The sequence below is a fragment of the Letharia lupina genome (assembly GCF_014066315.1).
Source record: "Letharia lupina isolate WasteWater1 chromosome Unknown contig_5, whole genome shotgun sequence".
NCBI lineage: Eukaryota > Fungi > Ascomycota > Lecanoromycetes > Lecanorales > Parmeliaceae > Letharia > Letharia lupina.
The window spans coordinates 132519-155484 of record NW_023502974.1 but is presented as its reverse complement, the minus strand read 5'-3'; the positions used below and the strand labels follow the sequence as shown (position 1 = coordinate 155484).

Below are 22966 nucleotides of genomic sequence, written 5' to 3'. Positions count from 1 at the left end.
TCATCCACCCGTCATATCTTCAACAGATCTCTATGGCTCAATCTTCTTCAGTATGCGAAGTAATATGCTTGCCACTCTTTGTTATAGGGCATGTAATTGACATGATGTAAGAAGTATGTAGTTGGTCAATATCTATGTGTTGTGGGCTTTTTTTGAGCACGCCTTTGATTGATAAAAAGTCTCTTAAATACCTTCTTCTCCGTCTTATTACTTACGAATACAGATAGTCAGCTACATAATCCTGCGCCCGATTTCTTCAGCATCATTCAAACTTGGATCCCAATCGAAGTTCTCGTCTGAGTCTGATAATCTCAGTCTGATCCTTTCCACCTAGTTCAGGACTTAAGCGATATATTGCAGTCCGCCACGGTCTCATGTATTAGATCACTAGATACGAGCCACTGATACTAAGGTCTCACCGCAAAAAATTACGCAATCCTTGCTCTGGACTAGAGTCCGGCACCTCGATGGAGCACGGATTGTCAAAATAGCCTCAGTTCGAACCCGTCCAGGCCTCCAGATTGATAGTCCGGACTATTGGGCACCTTGTCTTCAGGCTCTCTGGGTGGAACCTTGAACTGTCCTCAATACTAGTATCCGGACTTTCGAGGACTATACACACTCACTCTTCCTTCGTGCTTTCAATTACCTACCTGCGATAACAGCGTTTTGATATTCCTCCTGATCAAATCATCAGGCCGTGCAATCACCATGTCTGCAATCTCGAATGCTACACCAGAGCAACTGCAAGCGTTGCTCAACGGTCCTGCTTTGAAGCCTCCACCGGGAGTCATCCCTGACTTCACTGACCCGTCGACTTCGCATCGCAGGGGCGTAGCTGTTGAAATAGTCTCTCTGCTTCTGTCCGCGTTCGCTGTGGCTATGCATATCTACACGAAAGCTCGTTTTATGCATCAGATGGCGGCTGCAGCTTGTACGACCCTTCTGTTCTTAGCCGGTTGTTCACGCTGATAATTATTAGACGTAATCCTCTTGGGATGCGTGTGTCTTCTGTGCTTTGCGAAGTCTGTTTTAACACTTCGCATGGATTCCTTGTTGGCTATTTCATCATTGGCTGGCTTGTATCTGATATTGCTCCTGGAGCTAAGCAATGGGACGTTCAACTCGAAAACCTCGGCTCATTCCTATATGTATGTGGCCCAGTGTCAGAGCGCTTTCCTCTTCGTAGCTGAAACCCTTGCAGTACATTCACGCCGGCACGGTCATATACGGAATCAGCATATCTTTAATCAACCTTCCAATCTTGCTGCAATGGCTTTGCGGGGACATCAGACACTCCACCCTAGATTGGAATGTCTTTGAATCCGTAGGATTATGCAAGGGACCATGTAATAGAGATTCAAGGACTGAAGTGACCTAGTGTGTTGGCGCGACGGGAGTCGCTGGATAATTGTGGTCGTAACTGTGGTTGGAAGGGTGACAGTGTAAGGAGTGATGGTGGTAGTACTGTCACCGTCGACTTGGAATCTCGGAGTAATCGTTCAGTGTGGAAGTCTGACTAGGCCTACGTATTCACACCATCCTCAAGAGTCTTGGCATTGCCAAGCGATGATACTTACATCCACTGCGGCTGGCGCTTAGGGTAGGGCTATGCTTAAAATTATACGCGCCGCTAGCGCGTCAGAATCGCCATGCCCTATCGGCTTCTCACGAGTAATTATTGCTTCACGAGCGTACAAGTATCACTCCTCCACTGCGAAGAGGGAATCTGTATTATGATCATTTTGGTGTCGGGAGACCTGCCAGTTTGGTAATCAATCTCGATGATCTTGAGAAATGCTTGACCCTTTGTAGGAGGATTAAACTGATGTGGTAGCAGCACATCCGTACGGTCTGGTATAGCTTCTGAGTTCATGACGCTATGCTCCTGGTCATATCTGTCATCACCACTGAAGTACTTTGACTGGCAGCTTGACCGCGTCCTCATAGCTACTGAGCGGCAATTACAGGACGAATTCAACCTTTTTTGGCAATAACCGGTTGTTCAAGGCAAGAAGCTTTCTTCGTGCAAGAGACCATCCAATCATCATTTCCTTTGAGTCTCGTGTACGCTCGTTCTGCTTTCTTCGATGCCTCCGCGCCCTTTGTCCTCGATTACAATGAGAGCATTGTTATCGGCCTCAAGCAACAAAGAATCATGATCAAGTTTGCCTTGCTTCGATTTTCTATCCTTTGTCTTTGCACTCGCACAAAGAGATCACAACAAAGAGATCTCGTTATCCCATTACCAAGGGACTCGACCTTTAACACTGTTTTCTCGAGTCTCTTAAAGGATCAATATTCTCCTGCATTTCAACCACATACACTTTCTCATCTACAGGAAATTTCGCTATATATACCGTCACAAAACAAGACACGTCGGTCGACGACCTTCGCTTCACAGAGATCACTATCAAACAACCAGGACACAGACTACCCTTAAGGAAGGGCATCAAGATGGGTGTCTCCGACATGGGCGACTTTCAATATCAGAGCATCGTGAACCCCAGCCTCCTCACAAACCCAGATGACTCAGCAGGACAGGGTCCATTCTTCAATGACATGTATCCTTTTGGCATTTCAGAAGGCGACTTCGCTGACGCACCTCGGCCTGATGCAACATTAGATTTCGATGATTTCGACTTCAACCAGCAGGCACTTCAGAGCGTTGACGGTGGCTTCGACATACCTACTACCCCACAGTCATCACTTGCAGATCAGAGGTACGTTTCCTTTCTTCCTCAGTCACAGACTCTTCCCAGCTCGGTATGGCGCCCTCTAGAGCAGCCAGTACAGCCATTCAACTACCCCGACCCCGAGATCTTCTCTCAATCTCCAATTGACCCCACACCTTACTACCCTCTGCAGCCACTTCCCTCAGACAACACGATGACGCAACACAACTTCGGAGTAATCACTCCGCCAGGGCAACAATTCTCGTCGATTGATCACCCATTGTTCCTGCATGGCAATATGGGTCCTCTACCGGCTACAGCAGGGATGTTTCAGTATGAGCCAATTTCAAACTACCAAGACGATGGAGCTTTCAACCCCGAGGACTTGTCCCTCTCTGCTGTCCCTGAAGACTTGGTTGCCACTGCAATCCGCGAAGGCTGGGCTCTCCCTGGATACATCACACAACAAAGCGCTCCTCATGACGACCTGTTTGTCCCCAACACCGGCAATGACAACGACTCCGACATCTCCGATGCGCCTGACTCTGACGAAGAATACAAACCGTCTTCATTCGCAATTGCAAAGAGATCCCGTCGCAGCCGACCATCTCAAAATAAGGCGATCTTGCCGAACGGGGAAGTGAAAAAGGGCAGACCCTGCGCCAAGCCTCAGACCACGGAGAGAATGCGCATCAATGAGAGACGCATGGAGGGCTACTATAGGCGTAAGTACGACCAGGGTAACTTGGAGAAGGCGAGACAGCAGTCCAAGGAGAGCTATTGGCGGCGCAAGCAGCGGAGGATCGCGGCCGGGGAGAAGGTGAGATCGTATAATGCGCTTAAGAGGGGGACGTCGAGTAAGAAGATGTAGTGGAGTACTTACACTCGAGGCGTGCGTCGTTCAAGGCTTCGGATCTCCGGGTTCAGCAGAGCGTCAGCAAGGAGGTTTTATATATGCTCTCGCATCAGCGAGAATTACGGCCCGTCATGAACTGAATTAGCGAATTATATAACATTACATCTTTTCATGTTGCTAGCCGCGTTACCGACTAGAGTTGCACGGATAATGCAAGAACATGGTACATGAGATAGCAATCAAGGAAATGAAATTTCACTTCGTGTAGAAAGTCCCGGCCCAATCTCACGCCAGCCAAAACAAAAGCGTTAGTGTCGTCCTCGGGTTCCCCTCTCTTCCCCCTCAGTCCAAATTGGTTTTGAATGATCTCGGTATCTATGCAAGATAGGAGACGGAATCAATCTGGCTCGAACGATTGGTCATATTGCTCAAGCTCGATACTCACAAGGCCAAAGAATATACAGCATCGGATTGTCACCATCTGAATAGTTCCCGTTTTGATTGCATAACCTGTAATCTGATAGTTGATGTAGACTCTGCTCTTTACATCGTAGGACGCGTCCGAATGATGGTGGCACAGTCAGCGCGTTTGGCTCGGCAGCAGCTGGCGAATCAGGGCAGTTCTAAACGGCTTGGCAAATTCCTTTCATACGATTGAGTGACTTTTGAATTTTTCATAACATAGACAAGTATTTCTGAAATGGCAGCCCAGGTTGAGCACCAAGAGCAACACAGAAGGGCATCTCAGCGTGTACTTTTGAAGTTTGGAGGTACTTCGGTTGGGAAGTTTTCGCAAGAAATTGCCAGGATCGCCTTGTACATTGTCAGCCCTTCCTCCTTCGTCAACTAGCTTCGCTGAACTCGTTTCTTTGTCAGATCAAGCCTCTCTCAAAACCACAATATCGCCATCGTCTGCTCCGCTAGGAGTGGTAAGTCCAAAGCCGAGGGTACTACTAATCGGTATGAAGCCTTTTCCTAGCTATCTGGTCCTACCAGGTCGGTCGTACCTCGAATCATTGCCAAGAAAGCAATTTGGATCTGACCGATGGCTCTTTTGTCCGTGCGAAATGCTAACATGGGACTATTTAAAGCCTTTTGAAAGCTGCCCGAGAGGCAGTCAAACCAAATTCAACTGGCCATCGCGCCATTGTCTCAGGTATTCTGCATGAGCACCTCAACACAGCGAAATTCAAAAACCCCGAGATCGAAGAAAGATTAAAGCGGGACATATCTGCCGAATGTAATGCACTTGAAAAGCTGCTCGACTCGCTGCCGAAGAGAGAAGATGTGCCTCCCGAGGCCGAGGACAAGATCCTAAGTGTAGGGGAGAAGCTCAGTGCTCAATATCTAACGGCGCTTCTGGAAGATCATGGGATACGGGCTCAATATCTTGATTTGTCTGATGTAATTGAACCAAATCTAGCGCCGTCGTTTAATCAAGAATTCTACCGAGAGGTCGCTCATGCGATAAGTCGGAGGATTGAGCTCTGTGGTGACAAGGTACCGGTATGACATGGACCCAGCCTACTCCGCCGCCACGCCTTATGCACAGAGACTGATAGTTTGGTAGGTTTTAACCGGGTACTTCGGTCCTTTACCAGGAGGTTTGCTCAAGCAATTAGGACGTGGGTACTCCGATCTGTGCGCTGCGCTCGCTGCTGTCGGAACGAAAGCGAAGGAGCTACAGGTTGGTTTTCCCTCACACTCCTAATACACGCAACGAAGTGCCAGATACAAATCCGCTAATTGGTGGATAGGTCTGGAAAGAAGTTTCAGGCGTCTACACTGCGTAAACATGCCCATACTCATCCAGTCTTCCGTCGTGCTTAAGCTGACAACGGACAGCGATCCAAGCAAGGTTCCAACAGCCAAATTATTATCATCCATTGACCCGAGAGAGGCCAATGAGCTAACGCACGTCTATACCATCTTCGTAACGACCTATGCTAACCTTTCCACAGCTTCTACGGTTCTGAAGTAATCCATCATTTCACAGTAGAGCAATGTCTCCCTTCAATCCCAATCCGCATCAAGAACGTCCTCGCGCCTCAAAGCCCCGGCACCCTTATCACTCCATCCTCCCAAGCCAACCTACAATCCCATCCCAAGCGCCCAACGGCCGTAACAGTGAAGCACCAAATCACCGTCGTCAACGTCCACTCCCACCGCAAAGTCGAAGACGCAGATTTCCTCGCGCAGATCTGCAAGATCCTTGCTTCTTGGTCACTGAACATCGATCTTTTCGAAAAGAACCAGTTCCATATCAGTCTCGCGGTGCACTCTAAGATGCCAATTATCAAAGGTCCCGAGGACCGAGGCGGAGAACAGGATGCAGAAGACCTGTTGAATCAGCACAAGGACTTGCAACATGCGATTGAAGAGTTGAGTGAGTACGGGAGTGTGGACGTGGTGAAGAATATGGCTATCATCAGCTTGGTAGGACTACAGTTGAAGAGGAGTATTGGGATTGCGGGAAGGCTATTTACGGCGCTGGGAGATAACAATATCAACATTGAGATGATCTCTCAAGGTGGGCTCTCCTCCCTTGTGACCCGTGGTGTGGAATTCGTGCTTATACAGATCTAGGCGCAAGTGAGATCAGCATCTCGTGCGTGATCGCGGAACGAGAAGCTCTCCGTGCTCTGAACGTGGTGCATACGGATCTGTTCACCTTTCTCGACTAGATGCGCTCATCTTCCCCATTCCTTCTGATGGCGTCATATCACAACATGGAGCTCTGGATAATAGACACGGACAGCGCGAGCTGGGGGTTTCTGGACATCATGTTGTACGAGATTTGGGCAAGTTCCCCTTGTAGATCGGAGCTACATGAATAAGAATACTCTTGGTTCAAACCAATTGTCAAATGCTATCCGAAATTCGTATTTTGGCTATGATCCGAAAACTTCCTACCAGGTTAGACTTCTCAAAAAGCCCTCTTGATCAGTGCATCCGTCTTCGAAAAGCATCTTTCACATTCAGTGGCACATCACATGCCATATTGAGAAACATGTCTGATTGCAAACCCAATTTTTGTGGACGACTTCTTCAGGTTCCATCAAACACAAGGACGTAGCAAGGCTCAAAGTCCGAACACATGACTATCTGAACAAGTCCATCGTCCAAAGCTTGGTCGGGAATGGTGGGATTGAAGCCGTAGAGCGAGGAATTCTCTGCGTTTGCTGGAACCTGATCGTAGAACCCTACGGGCTTTAAGGCTTCAAGTCCAATCCTGTAGGTTGCCGTCCTCACGACCCTAGGATCTGAACGTTGAATCGCCAGACCTTGTGGTAAGTATGGCTGTGAGGAGGTCGGGGTCGAAACGATGTGTACATCTCAATGATTGAGGTATCCCTCCCCAATTGAAAGACAGAGCGCCAAGTACGACAGTAATGGACGGCAAAGGACTGCTTCCTGGAAAAGCTACGTGCGTGTGAACCACGGACGCAGTATCATGGACTATATAACATCGCAAGCAGCGTCTGCAGGGGAAGATAAGCCGGCAATGCTCGAGTCATGAGACCGGCCATCAGGGTAGCCTTGACGATTCAAAGTATATATAGTTCGAGAGCTTGCAGGGTCAGATCGATGGGATATTGATCAAGCTAATGAACTAGGTCATCGCCGTTCAGTAAAGCGTCATACTTGCTTGGGGCTCTCGGCTATGAATGCACCCATTTGCTGCAACTTCATCAACTCGACTGCCTGGGCGTCGTGTCCTCCAGCCTCACCGAGGTAGACAAGAACGTGTCGGGCTTGTTTGTAGATCGTGCCCATGAACAGAGACCTACTAGTTGCCTTTCAAGAATGCTAGACCAGTCGATAAAGATGGCATCGGGCTGTATGATTTGGTGATTTTGCTGCCCCGAGTGGAGATGAGCCGTAGTCATTGGCCGGCGACGGGCAAGAGTTATGCTGTAATCCAAGGTTGGATCGCCCAAAATATATGATACTGCTGCATGATCAGGGTATTCGTCAAGGGACACTGGAAGCAGTCCACAGACTACAGAGTCAGAAAAGGCGCTTGCCGGATGCATACCAATCAAGCTTACGATTTTTCCCGCATTCAGAAGAGGGGCTGGTAAGTGTAGTCCTCCATAGTCTTTTTGTGGCCTGAACACTGCTGCGGGATGGTCTGATCCAGCTGCTCAGCCCTCCGGCGGCTTGCTTGAGATGGGATTCCTTCTGATTGAACCACACCTGGGCGCCCCTTTGGTCTTGATCGCAGCAATCCCCATTGGGCAAGGTGTCATACTATCATCAGCCCATATTGCTGACCTGCTTTCCCAATCGCTCAAACTCCGTCTTCCCAGTACTGAGCAAATACCGTATCTTCCTCAAATCCTCCACGGCTCTATGCTGCTCAAATTCTTCTCTCGCGTATTTTTTCATCTCTTCCTTCGTTGGAGGCGGAATCTTATGGCATGCACGGACAATCGTACGGTAGAGGGATATGACACGCTGGCGTAGGAGGAAGTGATCGAGGGATAGGGGCGGCTTGGATGGAGGAAGTCTTGAGGAGCGCGTGCTGGCTGTGGCGTAGCTGCGGGCGAGGGCGACCAGGCGGTGCATGTAGGTATCAGAGATCGCCAGAGCTTGTAGAAGATGTTAGCGAGGCTGGCAGAATTCAAGGCGGATGTTGGTGACATGGAATATCATAAAAGCGAGATTTGGAAATGACGACGATGCCTTGTGGCGGAACGGTTCCGCAAGCGAAGAAAAGAGGGCTCGAGAGCTACAAGTAAATTTCCTTACTCTTCCTCCTTCCTTCAACTTCGTATTGAGGTATATGAAGCAGGTCTTTCAATCAGCATAGGACTTTTGTCCTACGCAGTGCATTCGGAAGTTGATAATGATGATTCCGTAAGTGCAAGCGTCACGTTCCTGGCTCTCAGCTAGGCACCATAAATTGATGCTCGACATCTTTCAAACGTGAGCTTGACGCCGAGCACAACCAAATATGCTTCTTATCTGCTGCTTCGTTGAATGTTTTACTACGTCATGCTGGATGCTGCTGAGATGCTTCCACCAATATCACCGCATAAGCCTAGAGTCTCATGTCCCTAAAACCCTTTCCACCACAAGACCACCTAGTTGGGGTGCTTCGCTCCCTATCAGCCAATCTCTATTTCTTATACAGGGACCCTAGGGGCCGAAGTCGTTTCATTCAACTCACGATTCAGTATCGGCTGTGCTAAATATGTATTGCGTTACACTATACCTAAATACAACGGTAGTACTAATCAATCCATGCGCCTTTTCATTCCGTCTCGGGGATCACGTCCCGTAGAGAGAGTAGTATAGGACACTTCACATCGAAAATCAACACGACCAATGAGAGACTATGAATGCACTGTGAACGATTATGTGTGGCAACTGAACGACTGATAGCTTGAGAGGAAGACAAATTATAATACCGTATGTAGCTACTTCCAGGCTTACCGCTCGGACCACATACTCTCACCAAGGTATAAACTACTCACATGCTTGAAAACCCTTTTCGGTCGTAACTGTATGACTGGGAGTAACTCACAATAGCACTGTCTCTCGACTGGTGACAAAGCAGCTTGTGAAGAGCTATCGTCGGCGATGCTTCAACTGATAAGACAATGCAAGACTCGTCTGACTCGTCATGGAAGCGCGGAGAATGAAGGTGGCGGAAAATGGTTCTCAGCATGGGTGGATTTGTTTCTTACGTCAGGTGGAACTGCACGTTCATCATCGCGAGCTCGCTGTGGACTTCAGTGCTGGAGAGGAATCTGGGTCTTCCGAAGGTGAGTTAGCGGTCAGTCTCATAAGTGAAAAGGACTCCATCTTACTCACGGAGAGAGAGGCACTTTTGGTTCTGCTCTTGAGAAATGTCCTGGAGCTTTTGCTAAAGCTGTATGGACAGGATCTAAGCTCCAGTGTGATCTGACGGTAGCGCATGTGTGGGAAGTCTGCGACATCTGAGCCTCAAGAAATATAAGCGCACTGTACACTTCCTACCGCATAAACTTATCTTCATCCACTTCCTACAGGATTTAGCGACATGCAGTAAAGACCGCAGAAGGCGCCGAGGGACGACGAGGTTTTCTTTCTGCATATGCGAAATGCAAATTCCCGAATCTGTTGTGGGCGATTCTTCTGATGAGATTACGACGGAGGAAAATCTACAAGCAGTCTACTTCAACAAGACTAGGAGCGAACGGTCTCGGACTGCACAACCAATTTTTACGAAGTGATATACCCTTTCCTTCAAAATGTTGTTTTCTTCTTCCTTAGTCTTTGCAGCTTCGGCATGTCTCCTTTCCGCAGCAGCTTCATCAGAATATATTGACTCTCACCTCGCCTACCTTGAGACCAGACAAGCGGTCAATTGTACCAGTTTCAGCAGCGTTGCAAGTACCACATGCTGGGATGAGCTGAACATTTCCGGCTATCTTGCGGAATGGAATCGGACCGTGCCCAGTTGTCAGGTGCCTGGTAGTGACGGCATGAATTGCTGCCATCCCCAAGAGCCGTGGACAACATGCTTCCTACGCTTTGCGTATGCCAAACCAGGTTCAGATTGTACTACGCTCAACTTTCAGCAATGTATTTTGAACCAGATAAGTTCCGACCTCGGCCCGAGCATTGCATTAAAGGCCGGATATGTTGTGCGTAACATTGTAGCTATCAACAATCTTTTCAGCTCGTACTATGCTGGTGAGTCGTGATCAGCGATTCCTTGCGTCCGAAATCGCGGCCAGCGCTGATCACTCTTTTCAGCCTTACAAAGCGGTGACATTGATGGAAGCGACTCAGAATACGCAAAACTTCATCAGATCCTTGCCGGATATGAGTTTGGGGCGGTACTCAACAATGGCAACGTACTGAAGGCATTGTTGGCTGGATTACCATTCTGGGGGGTGAATTGGCTGCCCACTTCGCCCTCAATAAGTAGCTCACTGACCCGTTCGGCAGATACCGTCAGTCTTAGCAAGCGGACCACAACGGATCAATCCGGATGTCAATGTCGCTGCGGTACAGGCTTTCACACAGAGCCTTCAGAACACAGAAGCAGTCAGCTCCATCTTGTTGGGTTCACCATATAACATCAGCGATTACATGACCACAGAGACTGATTTGGCCAACATGACTGCTTGTACTGGATATATGCTACAGTCAGCTCTCAGCCTTATCATGAGCGATGTGCCAACATTCACTTCCTGGGCTGCCCATGGGCTTTACTCTGGTCCTACCTCCTTTAATCTCCCGCAGCCAGCTGCCGGCATAACATCCGCTTTCACAACCTACTTGGTCGGCGAAACCCTGTCGCAGTCCCACTTCTCTGCAACACCCACGACGAAGACTTTCTTCAAAGAGGTCTTCCAGCACAGCCGCACATGCACATCTCTCGGCGATGTCTGCAAAGACCACAACGACAAAGCTTTCTACTGGAGTCAAGTCACCCAGATGCAGTATGAAATCAACGAGCCCGACCACTGGGTGCTGTTTTCGGGGAGGCTACCTGTAATAGAGGAAGTCGGGTACGAGGCAACTGCATATGGTCTGTTGGAATACATTGAAACGTCGAATGTGGACATGTCAGTGCTGTTTGACGGCGCTTATGACTGCACTTTGGAGGGCAAGGCTGGAGGTTCGGCGGTCAATATCGATGCGGACGGCTCGTTGGATGTCGCTTGCCTGTCATCGTTACCGATCTACCTGTCGAAGGGCTCCTCTTGTCCTGCCGGCGCGGTGCAAGTCGGTGGAAAGTGCCCGTTTGGCTTCCAAGGGTAGGTACTAGATCCGTTGAGCGCAGGACTCCTGGCGAACACTCGCCCCTGTGGTGCTGGAAGAATTGATTGCCGATTTCAGCCCTACTTGTACCGACCTACCCCGCCGAATATTTGTTTAACATCCTATGGATACTCTGTTGAGCAGCCGCAACACAAGCACGCACCAATGAAAAGCCTGACAGGGGTACTCTAGGAGCCTCAAAGATGTTAGACGGTGATGTAGCTATCATGATTAATCATACTGAATGGTTAATTTTGGTATTGTTGCTAGTAAGTGGTAAGGTAGGGCTGAAATCGGCAGTCTATAAAGTAGGTAGTTTCAGGGGTAGAGTAAGTGGGACTTGGCGCGCGAGATTGGCGCGCGCGAGAGTACCAGCGCGGAGTTGCAGTTGCGGACCTCGAGTCGATCGATAAATGGGGGTGTGCATTTCCAACTTTTAAACATGGTTATAGACCGGCGGAAAGCCACCCTTTTCACTTCCGCAGCAGCTCTTAGACTCGTACTTTTCTTCGCCTTCCCTTCCTTACCTGACCTTCTTACCGGACGTGTAGAGATATCCACTCCGGTCACCAGCTTCAAGCGATGTAAGACCTCGTGCCAATTCACCTGCATACAACTCATAACTGACGGTTTGCCAGTGCGAGAAGGTCTCTTCCTCTATACTCACAATGTCTCCCCTTACGACGGCGGCGTCTTTCACCAGGCATGTTCCACTGGCCGCGCACGAGTCACTTTCTTCCGCTAACCATTCCTCTCAAGGCCCCATTGCTGCTACCACTCTTCGCCCTCATCCCTTCCTCCCTCTTTTTGCCCTTGACCGCCCTCCTCTACATCCTCCTCGACCTTCTCTGCGCCAATGCCCTCATACGTATCACAGAGTCTGGCGAGTCACGCTCTTCACGTCTGTTCACATCGCCGAGGAAGGATATGAAATGGGATAGCATAGCGGTAGCCGCCGCGTAAGGGTGTATGATCCATAGGAGGCTGTCTCTAGACTAACGGGGCTATAGATACTTATTCAATCCCTTCACCATCGCTACATGTATAGGCAGACCAACAAGCGTCTTCACGAATTGCGCCATCCTTTACGCCATTGCCCAGGCCGTCTCCAGCAAACCCATCACCTCCATGCTTGCTCTGGGTCTCGCCTCATACCTGTCGCTTTATCCAGCCCTTTTACTTCCTCCTCTGATCCTACTCTGCTATGATCGGAAAGCAAGAGAGACAAAGGCGCCTCCAAATGCAACTTTTTCGACTGCCACATACCTCTCCGTCTTTTCCGCAAGCATAGCGTGGTTCTTGCATCTCTCAAAAGTTCTGACTGGAGGTTCATCCGAGTATCTGGCATCTACATATGGCGTCCACCTGCTTCTGCCGGACTTGACACCAAATGTGGGGCTCTGGTGGTATTTTTTCATTGAGATGTTCGATTCGTTCAGGGAATTCTTCCTGGGTGTATTCTGGCTGCATTTGGGGGGCTACGTTGGGGCTTTATGCATTCGTCTTCGCACGCAGCCGCTGTTCGTCATCACTACATTGCTGGGCATCTTTGCAATATTCAAGCCGTACCCGAGCATTTCGGATACGTCTTTGTATTTTGCTATGCTGCCATTGTATAGACACATTTTCCCCTGTAAGCCCTGCCCAAATGGCCATCTCATCTTCGGGTATTGACAGCTCGGCAGTGATGCGGTATACCTTTTTCGCCATGGCCACGATCCTGTACGCGAGCTTGCTGGGCCCTGCCTTCTACTACCTCTGGATCTATGCGGGTTCCGGCAACGCAAACTTTTTCTATGCCATTACTCTCGTCTGGAGTCTCGGCCTGTCGGAGATTGTTGCGGATTCCCTGTTCGCGGTCCTTCGAGACGAATGGGAAGTCGAGAGGCCGGAGATGAAAGGCAAAGATGTCAGACAGATATAGACATCCAATGATCAATTGAGCCGCATCCCAATGCGTTTTCATCCAGCTTTTCGTTTCCTCTGTCCCTCCTCCTGGTGATTCTTGACCCCACCGATCAGTGACTTCGACATGATCAAATAATCCAACTCTTTGACAACGCCATTCCTCAACTTCTTCGGCCTGGGCGAATACTCATCCTCCTCGTAGCCCAACCGCTCATAGAACTGCATCGCCGCCTTATTCCTCTTAAACACCGTCAACATCGCCTTCTCCACCCCAGCCTTCCTGCCCACTTCCTCCAAATGTCCCATCAACCGCTTTCCCACACCCCTCCCCCTCACACTCTCGTCCAGATGGATCTCATAGCAATAGATGACCTCAATCCCATCCTCCCACGTCAGCATAAACGACAAGAACCCACCCACCGGCAAACACTCCTCCCCCTCCGGCTCCCCCCCCGCCGCCGACCGGCCCAGCAACATGTACCGCAGGTCCCGCAACCGCATCTCCTCGCGCTTCCTCCCCGGCCGCCACCCGGAGGCCGAGGCCCCGTAGTCCGCGGCGCTGGAATCCCGCACCAGCCGGAAACACGCCGTCAGTTCCGCTTCCGAGAGCCCGTCGGACGCGCGCAGTCGGACGCGCCACGGTCCTCCGTCGGCGGGGCCGGGGGTCTCGACGCGGGGGTCGTCGCGGGGCCAGAGTTGGGCAAGGAAGGTGGGGAGGGGGAGCTCGTTGAGGGTGGCGAGGCGGGAGGTGGGGGGCATGGCGGGCGCCGGAGGGGGGGGGAGGGTGGAGGGGAGGATGATGGGTGCGTTTGCGGTGTGAGGTGTCGTTGGCGAGTCTGGTTCATGTGGCGGCAGGTACATTTTCCAGCGTTGGTACTATCATCCTGTTTTGATACGATTTCTTGAGCAAGCGCGTAATGTAGGAATTCAGGACGCGACTACCGTTCCCCACAGACGCCAAGACTTTCTCTAGCCCCGCCCGAGCCGTGAACAATTGAAAGCTCCTTGCAGCCTCAAAACCCGCACCTGTGTTCTTGACTCAAAATCAAACTTGGCGTTGGACCACAATGTGTTGCGGACACGGCCAACGCAAAACGCTAATTGCGCTGACTGGAGTCTCTCAAGCAGCAGCCAAGGGTGTTTGTTTTCTGACTCGTTCGCTATAAGGTCCTGGACCCGATCCTCTTACTCGTATGGATTGCCATATGCGTTGCCAGAGAGGGCCAAAACGGAATTAGGATTTGACCAACACGGTGGCAAACTCTTTATGGCCATCCCCATAATGAATACAACTGCTGCGGCACTGCGTTGACATGTCCTCTCGCCTGTTACTCATCTAATCCAACATTAACATCATCATACGTGCGATTAGACACTGATGCAACGTCTGTGTGATATGTGATATTTGCGGGCAGCGAATCACATAAAGCCTCCACCTCAAGCTCAATCTGTCTCCCCAAGCGATCGTGTAGCAAGACACGAACTCTTGCTTTACCCGTTTTCGGACACCGCCATACCAGCGACCATGCCTCAGCTCGTACAGCGCCCAAACGAGACGCTGGAGCAGGCCACGAAGTCTCTCCTACGTGATGACGTCGACAACTTTTTTATCCGCTGCAAATGCTTCTATGCCGTATCCGCTACGACTTTTCCGAAGCACAAGGAGATGAAACAGCTGTACTCTTGTATCTCCTATAGCGGGTACACGTCCTGTGGCCTTTGTTTTCCCCCTCCAGTATACCTTCTTCGAGCTCTTTTTGAGGAACTTGACATCGCTGGGTATGTTAAAATGGCGAAGGAAATCGCCAATGACCTTCAGGAGGAGCTGCAAGCCACTGTGCATTCCTTTCCGTACTTGACAGCCACAGAAAAAGCTCGCAGCCTTGCAGAAATTCCTGTATGACTTTGCTCCAAGGGACGAAGTGGAGCCAAGTAAGATCGTACAGAGCCTATTGCAGTCTGCGAGTCACAGGCTCGTCAACTTGGAACTGACCGATTCAACAGACACACGTGGCGAGAGAATCGAAAAGGGCGACTTCATGGGTTTGCTTCAATGGTTCCAGGTTCTGAAGAAGATTCGCCTCGATTGTAGGATGTTCGGATATGGTCCAAGAAATTCAGAGGCACATCGAATGATAAATGTGCTGCCGGTCTCCGTAGAATCAGTGACATTGACTGGGATCGTGTTAAGTAAGAAAAACAGTGACTCAACGGGTGGAGTGTTTAGCAAAGCAAAAGGCGAATAAGGTCCCCAAGCTCGGAAAGGTCTTTACCGAGAGTTGTGAGTCTCTCACCGAGCTAGGACTGATTTTAGGGCTGTTCTCGGATGTGAGAGGCATCGATTCATTTGGACCCAGGGGACAGGATGTGTGGGACTGAAGTTTTGAGGATGTCTCACACAATCGAGCGGCATGTATACATGTGTTGTCCACAAAAGAGTCGTGAAGCTTTCACATTTGACATCTTGTTCACAGGCTTCTGTGTACTGTGTATGCTGTGTACATGCTAATGCGATTACCATAGCCCGGAATTTGTCTCTATCTCTATCTCTTCTTGTGCATAGCCTGGACTGCTGATCTACAATTTCGATTCAAAAATTGGACTCGTACCTCGGTACAGCGAACGCCAGCACTTTCAGATGTGGTCAGATGAAGAAGGCGCAGGTGAAAGACTGAGTGATCGATCTTTGCACACTGCCCAATGCGGAGCAAATCCTTAAATGAATTCCTCGAATCGAACTTTCACGCCGAGACGTATTTGGACAGCGCCCTGGCCCGTAAAGGCTAGGAAGACTTGGGGAAATGCACCTGAGTAAGGTAAGTAATAGACAGAGTGCCGGTCGGGAAAAGTGACGAGCGGTCATACATACTCCGCAACACGATTCGCATTCGGGTATCAAGTAGCAGAGTGGAAAAGTCTGGAAATCTCGACTAGAGAACAGCTTCGCGAAGAGCGTGGAATGGTTGAAAGAAAGAAAGATCTCTTCGCTGATAGATGGTGCGTCCCGTCAACGGCGATTGTAAGTTTTGTACCCGCTTCGATCAACTGCTAAGGGAGAAAGGGAATGCAAGATAGTGGAAGGCGCATATGCAGAGAGGTGATGCGAAAGTTTTTGAGCCTCGAGAGAGAGGTGCGCTGTCGGAATGGTGCGACCCTGTGAACAAGTTGACCTAAACCATTTTCCATTCAAGTGAAGGAAAGGAAAGCGGTGTTTCCTGCATCGAACAACTCTGAGTTCAGGGATATTTGAAACGACTAGTTAATCCATTTTAACTGATACCCACCGAAGTGTACAACCAATGATAAGACCTCAGCTCTTAGCATCATCACTTCCCCCTCCCCCTTTTCCTCTTGTCGGACAACTCCCGTGATCGCAAGACTCCGCAATCGCAGCGCGAGTCGACTTTGTCATCACATTCTCGCCTGCTCATCCTCCCTTGTCCTTTACGCACGTGCGGCTTTTCCGCTCCATCGATCCTCCTACTTTTTCCGGCCCTCTTTTCGCTCCCGCGTCCTGTACAGCTTCGGTACGGTAGAGTCGGCTCTTTCAGAATTTTATAACTGCGTTCGCGTTTGGAGCATGGCCGCTCGGCGTCAAGAGCTGGAAGTATCCATTTTCGTTGATCGATCGCATCGCTCGTCGAAGTCTCGGACGCGGCTCGTTGAAGTCTCGTGTCTTGACGTCGTACTCGTACAGCGCCCTTTGGAGGATGTCGATTGGTCACCGGAGAAGGCTCGCCTTTTCTTCGTCTTGGTGTATCGTTGGGGGTTAGAGATCAGAGTAGATGCGCTCTTCCTGTCAAAGGATATCTGACCATCCTTGCAGGTCAAAGGCAGATCATTGAGGAAGACGTCGTCAAACCCGTCAGCTTTTTTCCGGACACCGCGCCTCAACCGCAGGACTTCTGCAATCTCATTCGGGGGCTTTTTTGGCCGTCGACGAATGACGCTGTTTCGGAGAAGTTTCGTCAAACCCGTCAGCTTTTTTCCGGACACCGCGCCTGCCTGAATGGCAGCGACCCCTACAACCTTGATCGGAGAGTCCACGCTCTTCGCCCTCTACGCGTGGCCTTTGCTCCACAACTCTCTCTCTCTCTCTTACGGCGGCACTCGGTCAGCGTGCGGGTCTGGCGTCTTCTCCGCACGGCTACGTCCATCCGGCCAGCTCTCTTTCCACCTTGGCGTCCTGTTCTTCCTTTATGCTCACTGCATATCGCCTGCCCTGCTGGCTTATCCCATCCCGCACTCCGCACGGCCATCTCGCTCCACGGATCGCGGTATTGGCTGCCTTTTTATCAGGTCCGGCCAGCTTTGTACGCGGAGCGGGACTGGACTCGGGGAAAGCTTCGCCTGTCGCTGTGGGATGGTCCTGTCTGGAAGGAAAGAAAGAAAGAAAGGAAGAAAGAAAGAAAGGAGGCCGGGCGTCGGCAAGATGAGATGAGATCTCAGGACGCGCCAAGAGCCAGAGTAGAGGGTTGGGGCATCGGTTGCTGAGAGTGAATGACATTGAAGAGGTGGGGAGTTTGAGGATGGATAAGTCGGGCTTGCTATGCAACCTGATTGATGGATGGAAGGTGGGGAAGGGTGGAGATGACGAGGAGGAGGAGGAGGAGAAGGAGGCTGTGCTTAAACGGTTCGGTGGTTATCTTTTTTTAGGGTAGAGATGGCGAGGGCTACACGGATGGATGTTCAGAGGAAGGGGTTGGCTGGGGGGAGGTCGTGTGGGTAAATGGTTTGAACCGATTGACATTGGGAAGATTTGCTGACCGGCATAAGAATTCCCGGATTGGATCTCGTTGTTCGGAAGGGTGGTTGCTGAATGGAGCGGGCCTGGGAAGAGAAATGGTGGGACATGGGTCTCTACTCCCCATAGTGTGTGAATGTAGAGGTTGGAAGGCTCGAAGAGGAGGCCCTGGGGGAAACTAGGATCTTGTCTCACAGCTTCAGGGGCGAAATCTTATCATCTTGTCGTCCTTGCCCGTGCCAACTTATTAAGGCTAGTAATTGCCTAATTATTAGCAGCCGACCAGCAGCTCCCAGCAAACCCCGGAGACCGCCCGCTTTGAGCCGTGCCGATACGTATGTATGTACACTCCATGCCTCTTCTCAAGGCACCTTAATCAGTACATTTGCTCTCCACCCACCTGGCAAAATCAACACAGGGCCGGTCTATGAATCTCCAGAACAAATCGGCAGCCCACAAACAAGGAATGCCCAACGCGAAAAGCCCTGCGATCCACACGAAGAACAACTCCCACACTCCGGCCTCGTCCATGCTGGTCACGGAATGCAATATCGGAGTCATGATCTTCCCGCCGATACTATCGAACAGCGGACCGTGCATAAGATAGAGCGCGAACGATATGGATGCCAGATATTGAATGGGACCGGTCGTCAGGAATCTTTGTAATGGAGGCAGTTGCTGGCATGCGAAGACGATTTGGAGCGACGCTAATATGTACCACGGTGTAGCTCTCCAGTCAGTGTAGTGTTCTTCGCCGAGGGAGAAATAGGGTTCCGGTGCGTGCTTGACTAGCCAGGCTAGTCCCGGGGCTTTCTCTACGTCGTGGTTCGGCCAGCCGCATATCCAGAGTGCGATTGCGAGTTGGAGCCACCAGAGAAGGGTCCAACATAGGCCGCTCCACGTAGCGGCTTTGGGAAGTTCGGTTGGGTTAAGCTGGTCGCCGTCGAGATGCTCTACAGGGGCAGTCGATTGAAGATTTCCCGCATTAGTAGCACGTTCCTCCTGTATCAAGTCGACTTCAGCAATCCAGGCACCACCTAGAAACTCGACGGCCGCCCAGCGTCCGCTTTGGAAGCAGTACAGCATGATCATTATCATCATACCAAGTCTGATCGGCACTTTGCATCTTGAAAGACCGGTTATTGTAACGAATAGTAGCATCGACATAGACATCTCGACTGGAAGCGTCCACGTATGCATGTCGTATCGAAGATTTTGGATCACATCCCACTGCCACGGCTTTGTCATGTCAAACATTGCACTGGTCCAGTCTCCCACTTGAGCTAGAAACCCGCCGTCGACCGGTTGCCGAGCCCAGCCGGCGCGGATGAGCAAAAGGACGAAGAACGTCGAGAAAGCTGCCGGTAAGTAGAGACGTATACTGCGTCGGAAGACCGAGGATGAGAGAGTCTTGTGGAGCTCATCGAATTTGTGAGCGCGGGCCAGTCGAAGGGGCTTTCTAGATAAAACAAAGCCGGATATAACGAAGAAGACATGGACCATGGGCCTGCCGGAGTAAATAACTCGGACAAAGGGTAATTGCACGAGAGAGGAAGGCCGTTTCTCATTATCCACGCCATAGTAGGCCAGATAGGGATTCACCCAATTTGTAAAGTGGTGGACAAAGACGATGAAAGACGCGATACCTGTGAAGATGTCCGAGTCAGTCTTTTTCTTGCGGCGCAAGGATCTGAGTTTTGAAAAGAGGTAACTCCGGCATTTGACGATAGACACGTGTCTCACATCTTGGATTGTAGCACAGGTTAGAAAAATGAAATGCGACATGCACGTACCGCGGAGCCCATCGAGATATGAGGTCGAATGAATTCGTGAGGGTTTATAGAAATGGGGTGCGAGGCGACGTTGTATTGGGTTTGGAAGGATTGCCAGAACGATTTTCTTAATGAATCTGCTTGCTGTGGTTGGGAGACCATATTTGGTGGAGAAAGAGGTTCCCCCATCCTCGGCCTTGAGTAGAGTTTCCAAGTCCTCATCTGTAGCAGACGGGTGCAAGGAAGAAGTTAGAGTGCGCTTGAAGAAGTCCATTGCTGATGGATGGATGTAAGAGAGAGTCGGTGAAGTGGCTATGGAGAAGAGAGAGATATGCGACTTCAAAAATAATGAAAAATTGATACTGGGAAATTAAGGTCCGACTCCTTGCGCATATCGGAATATTATATTATACGCGACTTTGGGATGTTTGACCCACTCGACGGCTCAAGAGTTTCTTTCACGCTTTCGTATATGCAAGAAGACATGTGCAAGAAGATCTGAGAAATGAGGATGATGCAGCAGCCAAGGACCGCATCTAAATTTTTTTACAAGAAACAATTTTTTTTTTGTGACAGAAATTACATCATCTGTGCCAAGGACAATTCCGGGCTACGACGGATCAGAACAGGATGAGCGCGCCTTGGCACTCGCGCGTATCCTATCGTCTGGCAGGGTTCAATAAGTAAGGTAAAGTAAAGTAAATAAAGTAAGGTACAGGTAGGTATTCAGGGGTTCAGCCAATCAAAACAACGCGCCGTCTCAGATGAAAGACTAGCCTAAACAATCACACAATGCCTCATAAGAAGATGTCAAATATGATCTTGATCACGTGAGGAAGGATCCTAAGCCTACGATAGTTCCAAAAGGATCTAAAACTCCAAAGCCATAGCCCTTGTTCAAGCACTTACCGATAGACCTACTTTGAAAAAAGCCTCTCTATTAGCACGAGTACGTCCGACAGCTACGCGCGATCATAACAGGCTGGAATGTACTCGATAGATGACAAGGTCAAGGCATACGTGCCCTACTTAATCTACATACTTGTAGATACCTCCGGGCCGGATACGAGATTAAACGCTAAGGTAATCACAACGTATTAACCGAGAGCAGAGCCGGCATCAACTGCAGTCCATGATCAACCACCCAACCTATTTTTACTTGTCTAAAGCACAGTCATAGAACTTATTGATTTCATTCTTTGGTCCAAGCATACACGAACGAGTCCATCTGCGCTGATCTGTTCCTAGTTTAAATCCTCAGACTTGATGCCTGATTGCCTACATGTCATTCAACCACCTTAATGACTGAGAACATGATCCTATGATGCGAGTCAATAACTAGCTTCCTTTTCCGACATCAAAGACTACATGCAAAGGAACATGCAAGCACTTCCGTTCTCTTGTTCACGCTACGTGACCATCTGAAAGCGTGCATCGAGGGTGGATCATTATTGGCTCTTGCACTCTCTTATCTTTTGCTCAGCTCTGAGCCTCGTGCAATCGAGGCACACAACCGCAGAGTATGAAAAAACGATCATGGTGTCCAAATTGGTGTGCGAGATATCGGAATCCCACATCTAAGAACAAGCGGAAAGGAAAAGATCAGCTGGGACCATTTCATTGAGTCTTTGGAAGCAACACAGGGATTCGGAAGCACTGATACGATCTCAGCATGAGGTGTTTGTTGTATTCAATCATTGACTGCATTCGAGTATCTCGCTTTTGCTATTCTACTCCATCCTTTGTGGCGGAAAGCTACTTCTGCTCACTCAGAAGTGGTAGGAGATAGAGGACAACGACCCAAAGATTCCAGAGTTGGAATGTACGCTTGTCATCCACAACACTCCTTAAGATCAGCGTTCTCAGTATTATCGTCAAGCCTAGACCCACGGGTAAGATGTAAGCTGCAATGTGCAGAGCCCAGAACTGAGGCCCGAACCAAGACCAGAACGCCATTGGTATCGCAATAGTGATTTTGCTGGGCCCATCGCCCATCGCTAGAGGAACCGTCCAGCGGCCACGTAAGCTATCTCCGGCCTGGTCGTACATGTCCTGCGTGTGCACAGTTGTGAGTACCACTGCGGCAATGACGCTGAACCATCGAAATAGGAGTGAGCCTGGAGATAGGGATATCCAACTTCCGTACGCCACCTCCATTGCCCCTGATGTATAGCAGAGGAATCCACAGCTGTTGATGAGATTTCGAATCAAGGGGTTTTGATCGGCTCCTCCAAGATCATTATACCAGAATCCTAGGCATATCAAGCAGAGACACTGCCTTAGACCACCGAGATAGGCACTCGACATAACAGCAACAGGGTAGAGTCCCAGCATCCAGATTTTCGCCTGACGTGGAGTCAACCTCTGCGAAGGCATAGGACGCCAAGGCTTGTTGACGCCATCTTCCCTGATCGCTTCTGGTTGTCGTTGGTTATCGATTGAGAACGGTAAGAGGTTGATCCATGTCCAGAAGACGACCAATGGTAATCGTTTCAACGCTGTCGAGTATTGAAGGCAAGGTAGGTCAAAAGCTGAAGCGTGGAGGCTGTTGAATATTCCGAATACTGTCTTGGGTCCAACGATGGTCTTGAGGTCGCTGTAGGTGAAAAGCCATATCGAATACAGATCGTACTCTATGGTATTCCAAGCAGTAGTTTTCTTCCGATCATGACTTGCTGAGTTGTGGCCATGATTGATATTTCGCTTCTTGGCTTCGGTTGAGAACATTTCCAGTAGATGTCTGGTGAGATATGAATCCTTTGTGTCTTGGAGGTTCGAGGAAATCTTTCTCAATTTCTTTTGGAGACTGAAAAATTTGTTTTGGAAGTCCAGGATTTGGGTATATACGCTTGGGCAGATCCCACAAGTCCGAGTAGTGTCGATATTGCGAGCACGGCGAGGTTATGAGACAACTACGTGCCTGAATGTGAGAAGGAGGATGTAGACGTGGAGAATATGTAGTAACGGGATGTGAAGGTTCCGGGACGAGTCGAATTTGAACTTGGTTCAGAAATTGTCTTGGACCTGATCCGTGACGGCCTAGTGATGAGCCTGGGTATAAGTCTCCCTACAATCTTTATCAGCAACATTCACCCGTAAGAGCATCATGATCCTAGCAAATTCTTATCAGCTGTTGCCTTGAACGTCCTAGAATCCGGCTCCAAGACTCGACTCAACAGCTTGGGCACCCAAGTCTTCACTGACAATGACTCCATGGGCTTTTCTGCCGCCGAGGTTGCAATCGAGC

At 49.8% G+C, this 22966-nt stretch overlaps 10 protein-coding genes across 10 annotated transcripts; 6 read left to right on the top strand and 4 right to left on the bottom strand.

Annotated features, from left to right (window-relative positions):
* Nucleotides 1-711: 711 nt before the first annotated feature.
* On the top strand, nt 712-1824 carry HO133_008304 (uncharacterized protein; the record flags this gene model as incomplete). The annotated part of the gene is made up of 3 exons (XM_037299171.1): nt 712-947; nt 983-1151; nt 1816-1824. The coding sequence occupies 3 exons, from the start codon at nt 712-714 to the stop codon at nt 1822-1824; spliced, it is 414 nt and encodes a 137-aa protein (XP_037155172.1).
* Nucleotides 1825-2457: 633 nt separating this feature from the next.
* On the top strand, nt 2458-3546 carry HO133_008303 (uncharacterized protein; the record flags this gene model as incomplete). Its single annotated transcript, XM_037299170.1, has 1 exon — nt 2458-3546. One exon carries the CDS (start codon nt 2458-2460, stop codon nt 3544-3546), a length of 1089 nt encoding a protein of 362 aa, XP_037155171.1.
* Nucleotides 3547-4231: 685 nt separating this feature from the next.
* HO133_008302 (uncharacterized protein) lies at nt 4232-6215 on the top strand (the record flags this gene model as incomplete). The annotated part of the gene is made up of 7 exons (XM_037299169.1): nt 4232-4347; nt 4623-5037; nt 5102-5218; nt 5289-5320; nt 5377-5445; nt 5493-6061; nt 6118-6215. 7 exons carry the CDS (start codon nt 4232-4234, stop codon nt 6213-6215), a joined length of 1416 nt encoding a protein of 471 aa, XP_037155170.1.
* A 1382-nt stretch (nt 6216-7597) lies between these two features.
* On the bottom strand, nt 7598-8103 carry HO133_008301 (uncharacterized protein; the record flags this gene model as incomplete). Its single annotated transcript, XM_037299168.1, has 2 exons — nt 7598-7741; nt 7810-8103. 2 exons carry the CDS (start codon nt 8101-8103, stop codon nt 7598-7600), a joined length of 438 nt encoding a protein of 145 aa, XP_037155169.1.
* Nucleotides 8104-9623: 1520 nt separating this feature from the next.
* HO133_008300 (uncharacterized protein) lies at nt 9624-11295 on the top strand (the record flags this gene model as incomplete). The annotated part of the gene is made up of 5 exons (XM_037299167.1): nt 9624-9721; nt 9899-9981; nt 10186-10218; nt 10282-10421; nt 10477-11295. 5 exons carry the CDS (start codon nt 9624-9626, stop codon nt 11293-11295), a joined length of 1173 nt encoding a protein of 390 aa, XP_037155168.1.
* A 668-nt stretch (nt 11296-11963) lies between these two features.
* On the top strand, nt 11964-13219 carry HO133_008299 (uncharacterized protein; the record flags this gene model as incomplete). Its single annotated transcript, XM_037299166.1, has 3 exons — nt 11964-12022; nt 12348-12860; nt 12934-13219. 3 exons carry the CDS (start codon nt 11964-11966, stop codon nt 13217-13219), a joined length of 858 nt encoding a protein of 285 aa, XP_037155167.1.
* A 38-nt stretch (nt 13220-13257) lies between these two features.
* On the bottom strand, nt 13258-14064 carry HO133_008298 (uncharacterized protein; the record flags this gene model as incomplete). Its single annotated transcript, XM_037299165.1, has 1 exon — nt 13258-14064. One exon carries the CDS (start codon nt 14062-14064, stop codon nt 13258-13260), a length of 807 nt encoding a protein of 268 aa, XP_037155166.1.
* Nucleotides 14065-14728: 664 nt separating this feature from the next.
* HO133_008297 (uncharacterized protein) lies at nt 14729-15449 on the top strand (the record flags this gene model as incomplete). Its single annotated transcript, XM_037299164.1, has 2 exons — nt 14729-14880; nt 15119-15449. The coding sequence occupies 2 exons, from the start codon at nt 14729-14731 to the stop codon at nt 15447-15449; spliced, it is 483 nt and encodes a 160-aa protein (XP_037155165.1).
* A 2870-nt stretch (nt 15450-18319) lies between these two features.
* HO133_008296 (uncharacterized protein) lies at nt 18320-19993 on the bottom strand (the record flags this gene model as incomplete). Its single annotated transcript, XM_037299163.1, has 2 exons — nt 18320-19593; nt 19741-19993. The coding sequence occupies 2 exons, from the start codon at nt 19991-19993 to the stop codon at nt 18320-18322; spliced, it is 1527 nt and encodes a 508-aa protein (XP_037155164.1).
* Nucleotides 19994-21474: 1481 nt separating this feature from the next.
* Nucleotides 21475-22446, bottom strand: HO133_008295 (uncharacterized protein; the record flags this gene model as incomplete). The annotated part of the gene is made up of 1 exon (XM_037299162.1): nt 21475-22446. One exon carries the CDS (start codon nt 22444-22446, stop codon nt 21475-21477), a length of 972 nt encoding a protein of 323 aa, XP_037155163.1.
* Between the last annotated feature and the right edge of the window lie 520 nt (nt 22447-22966).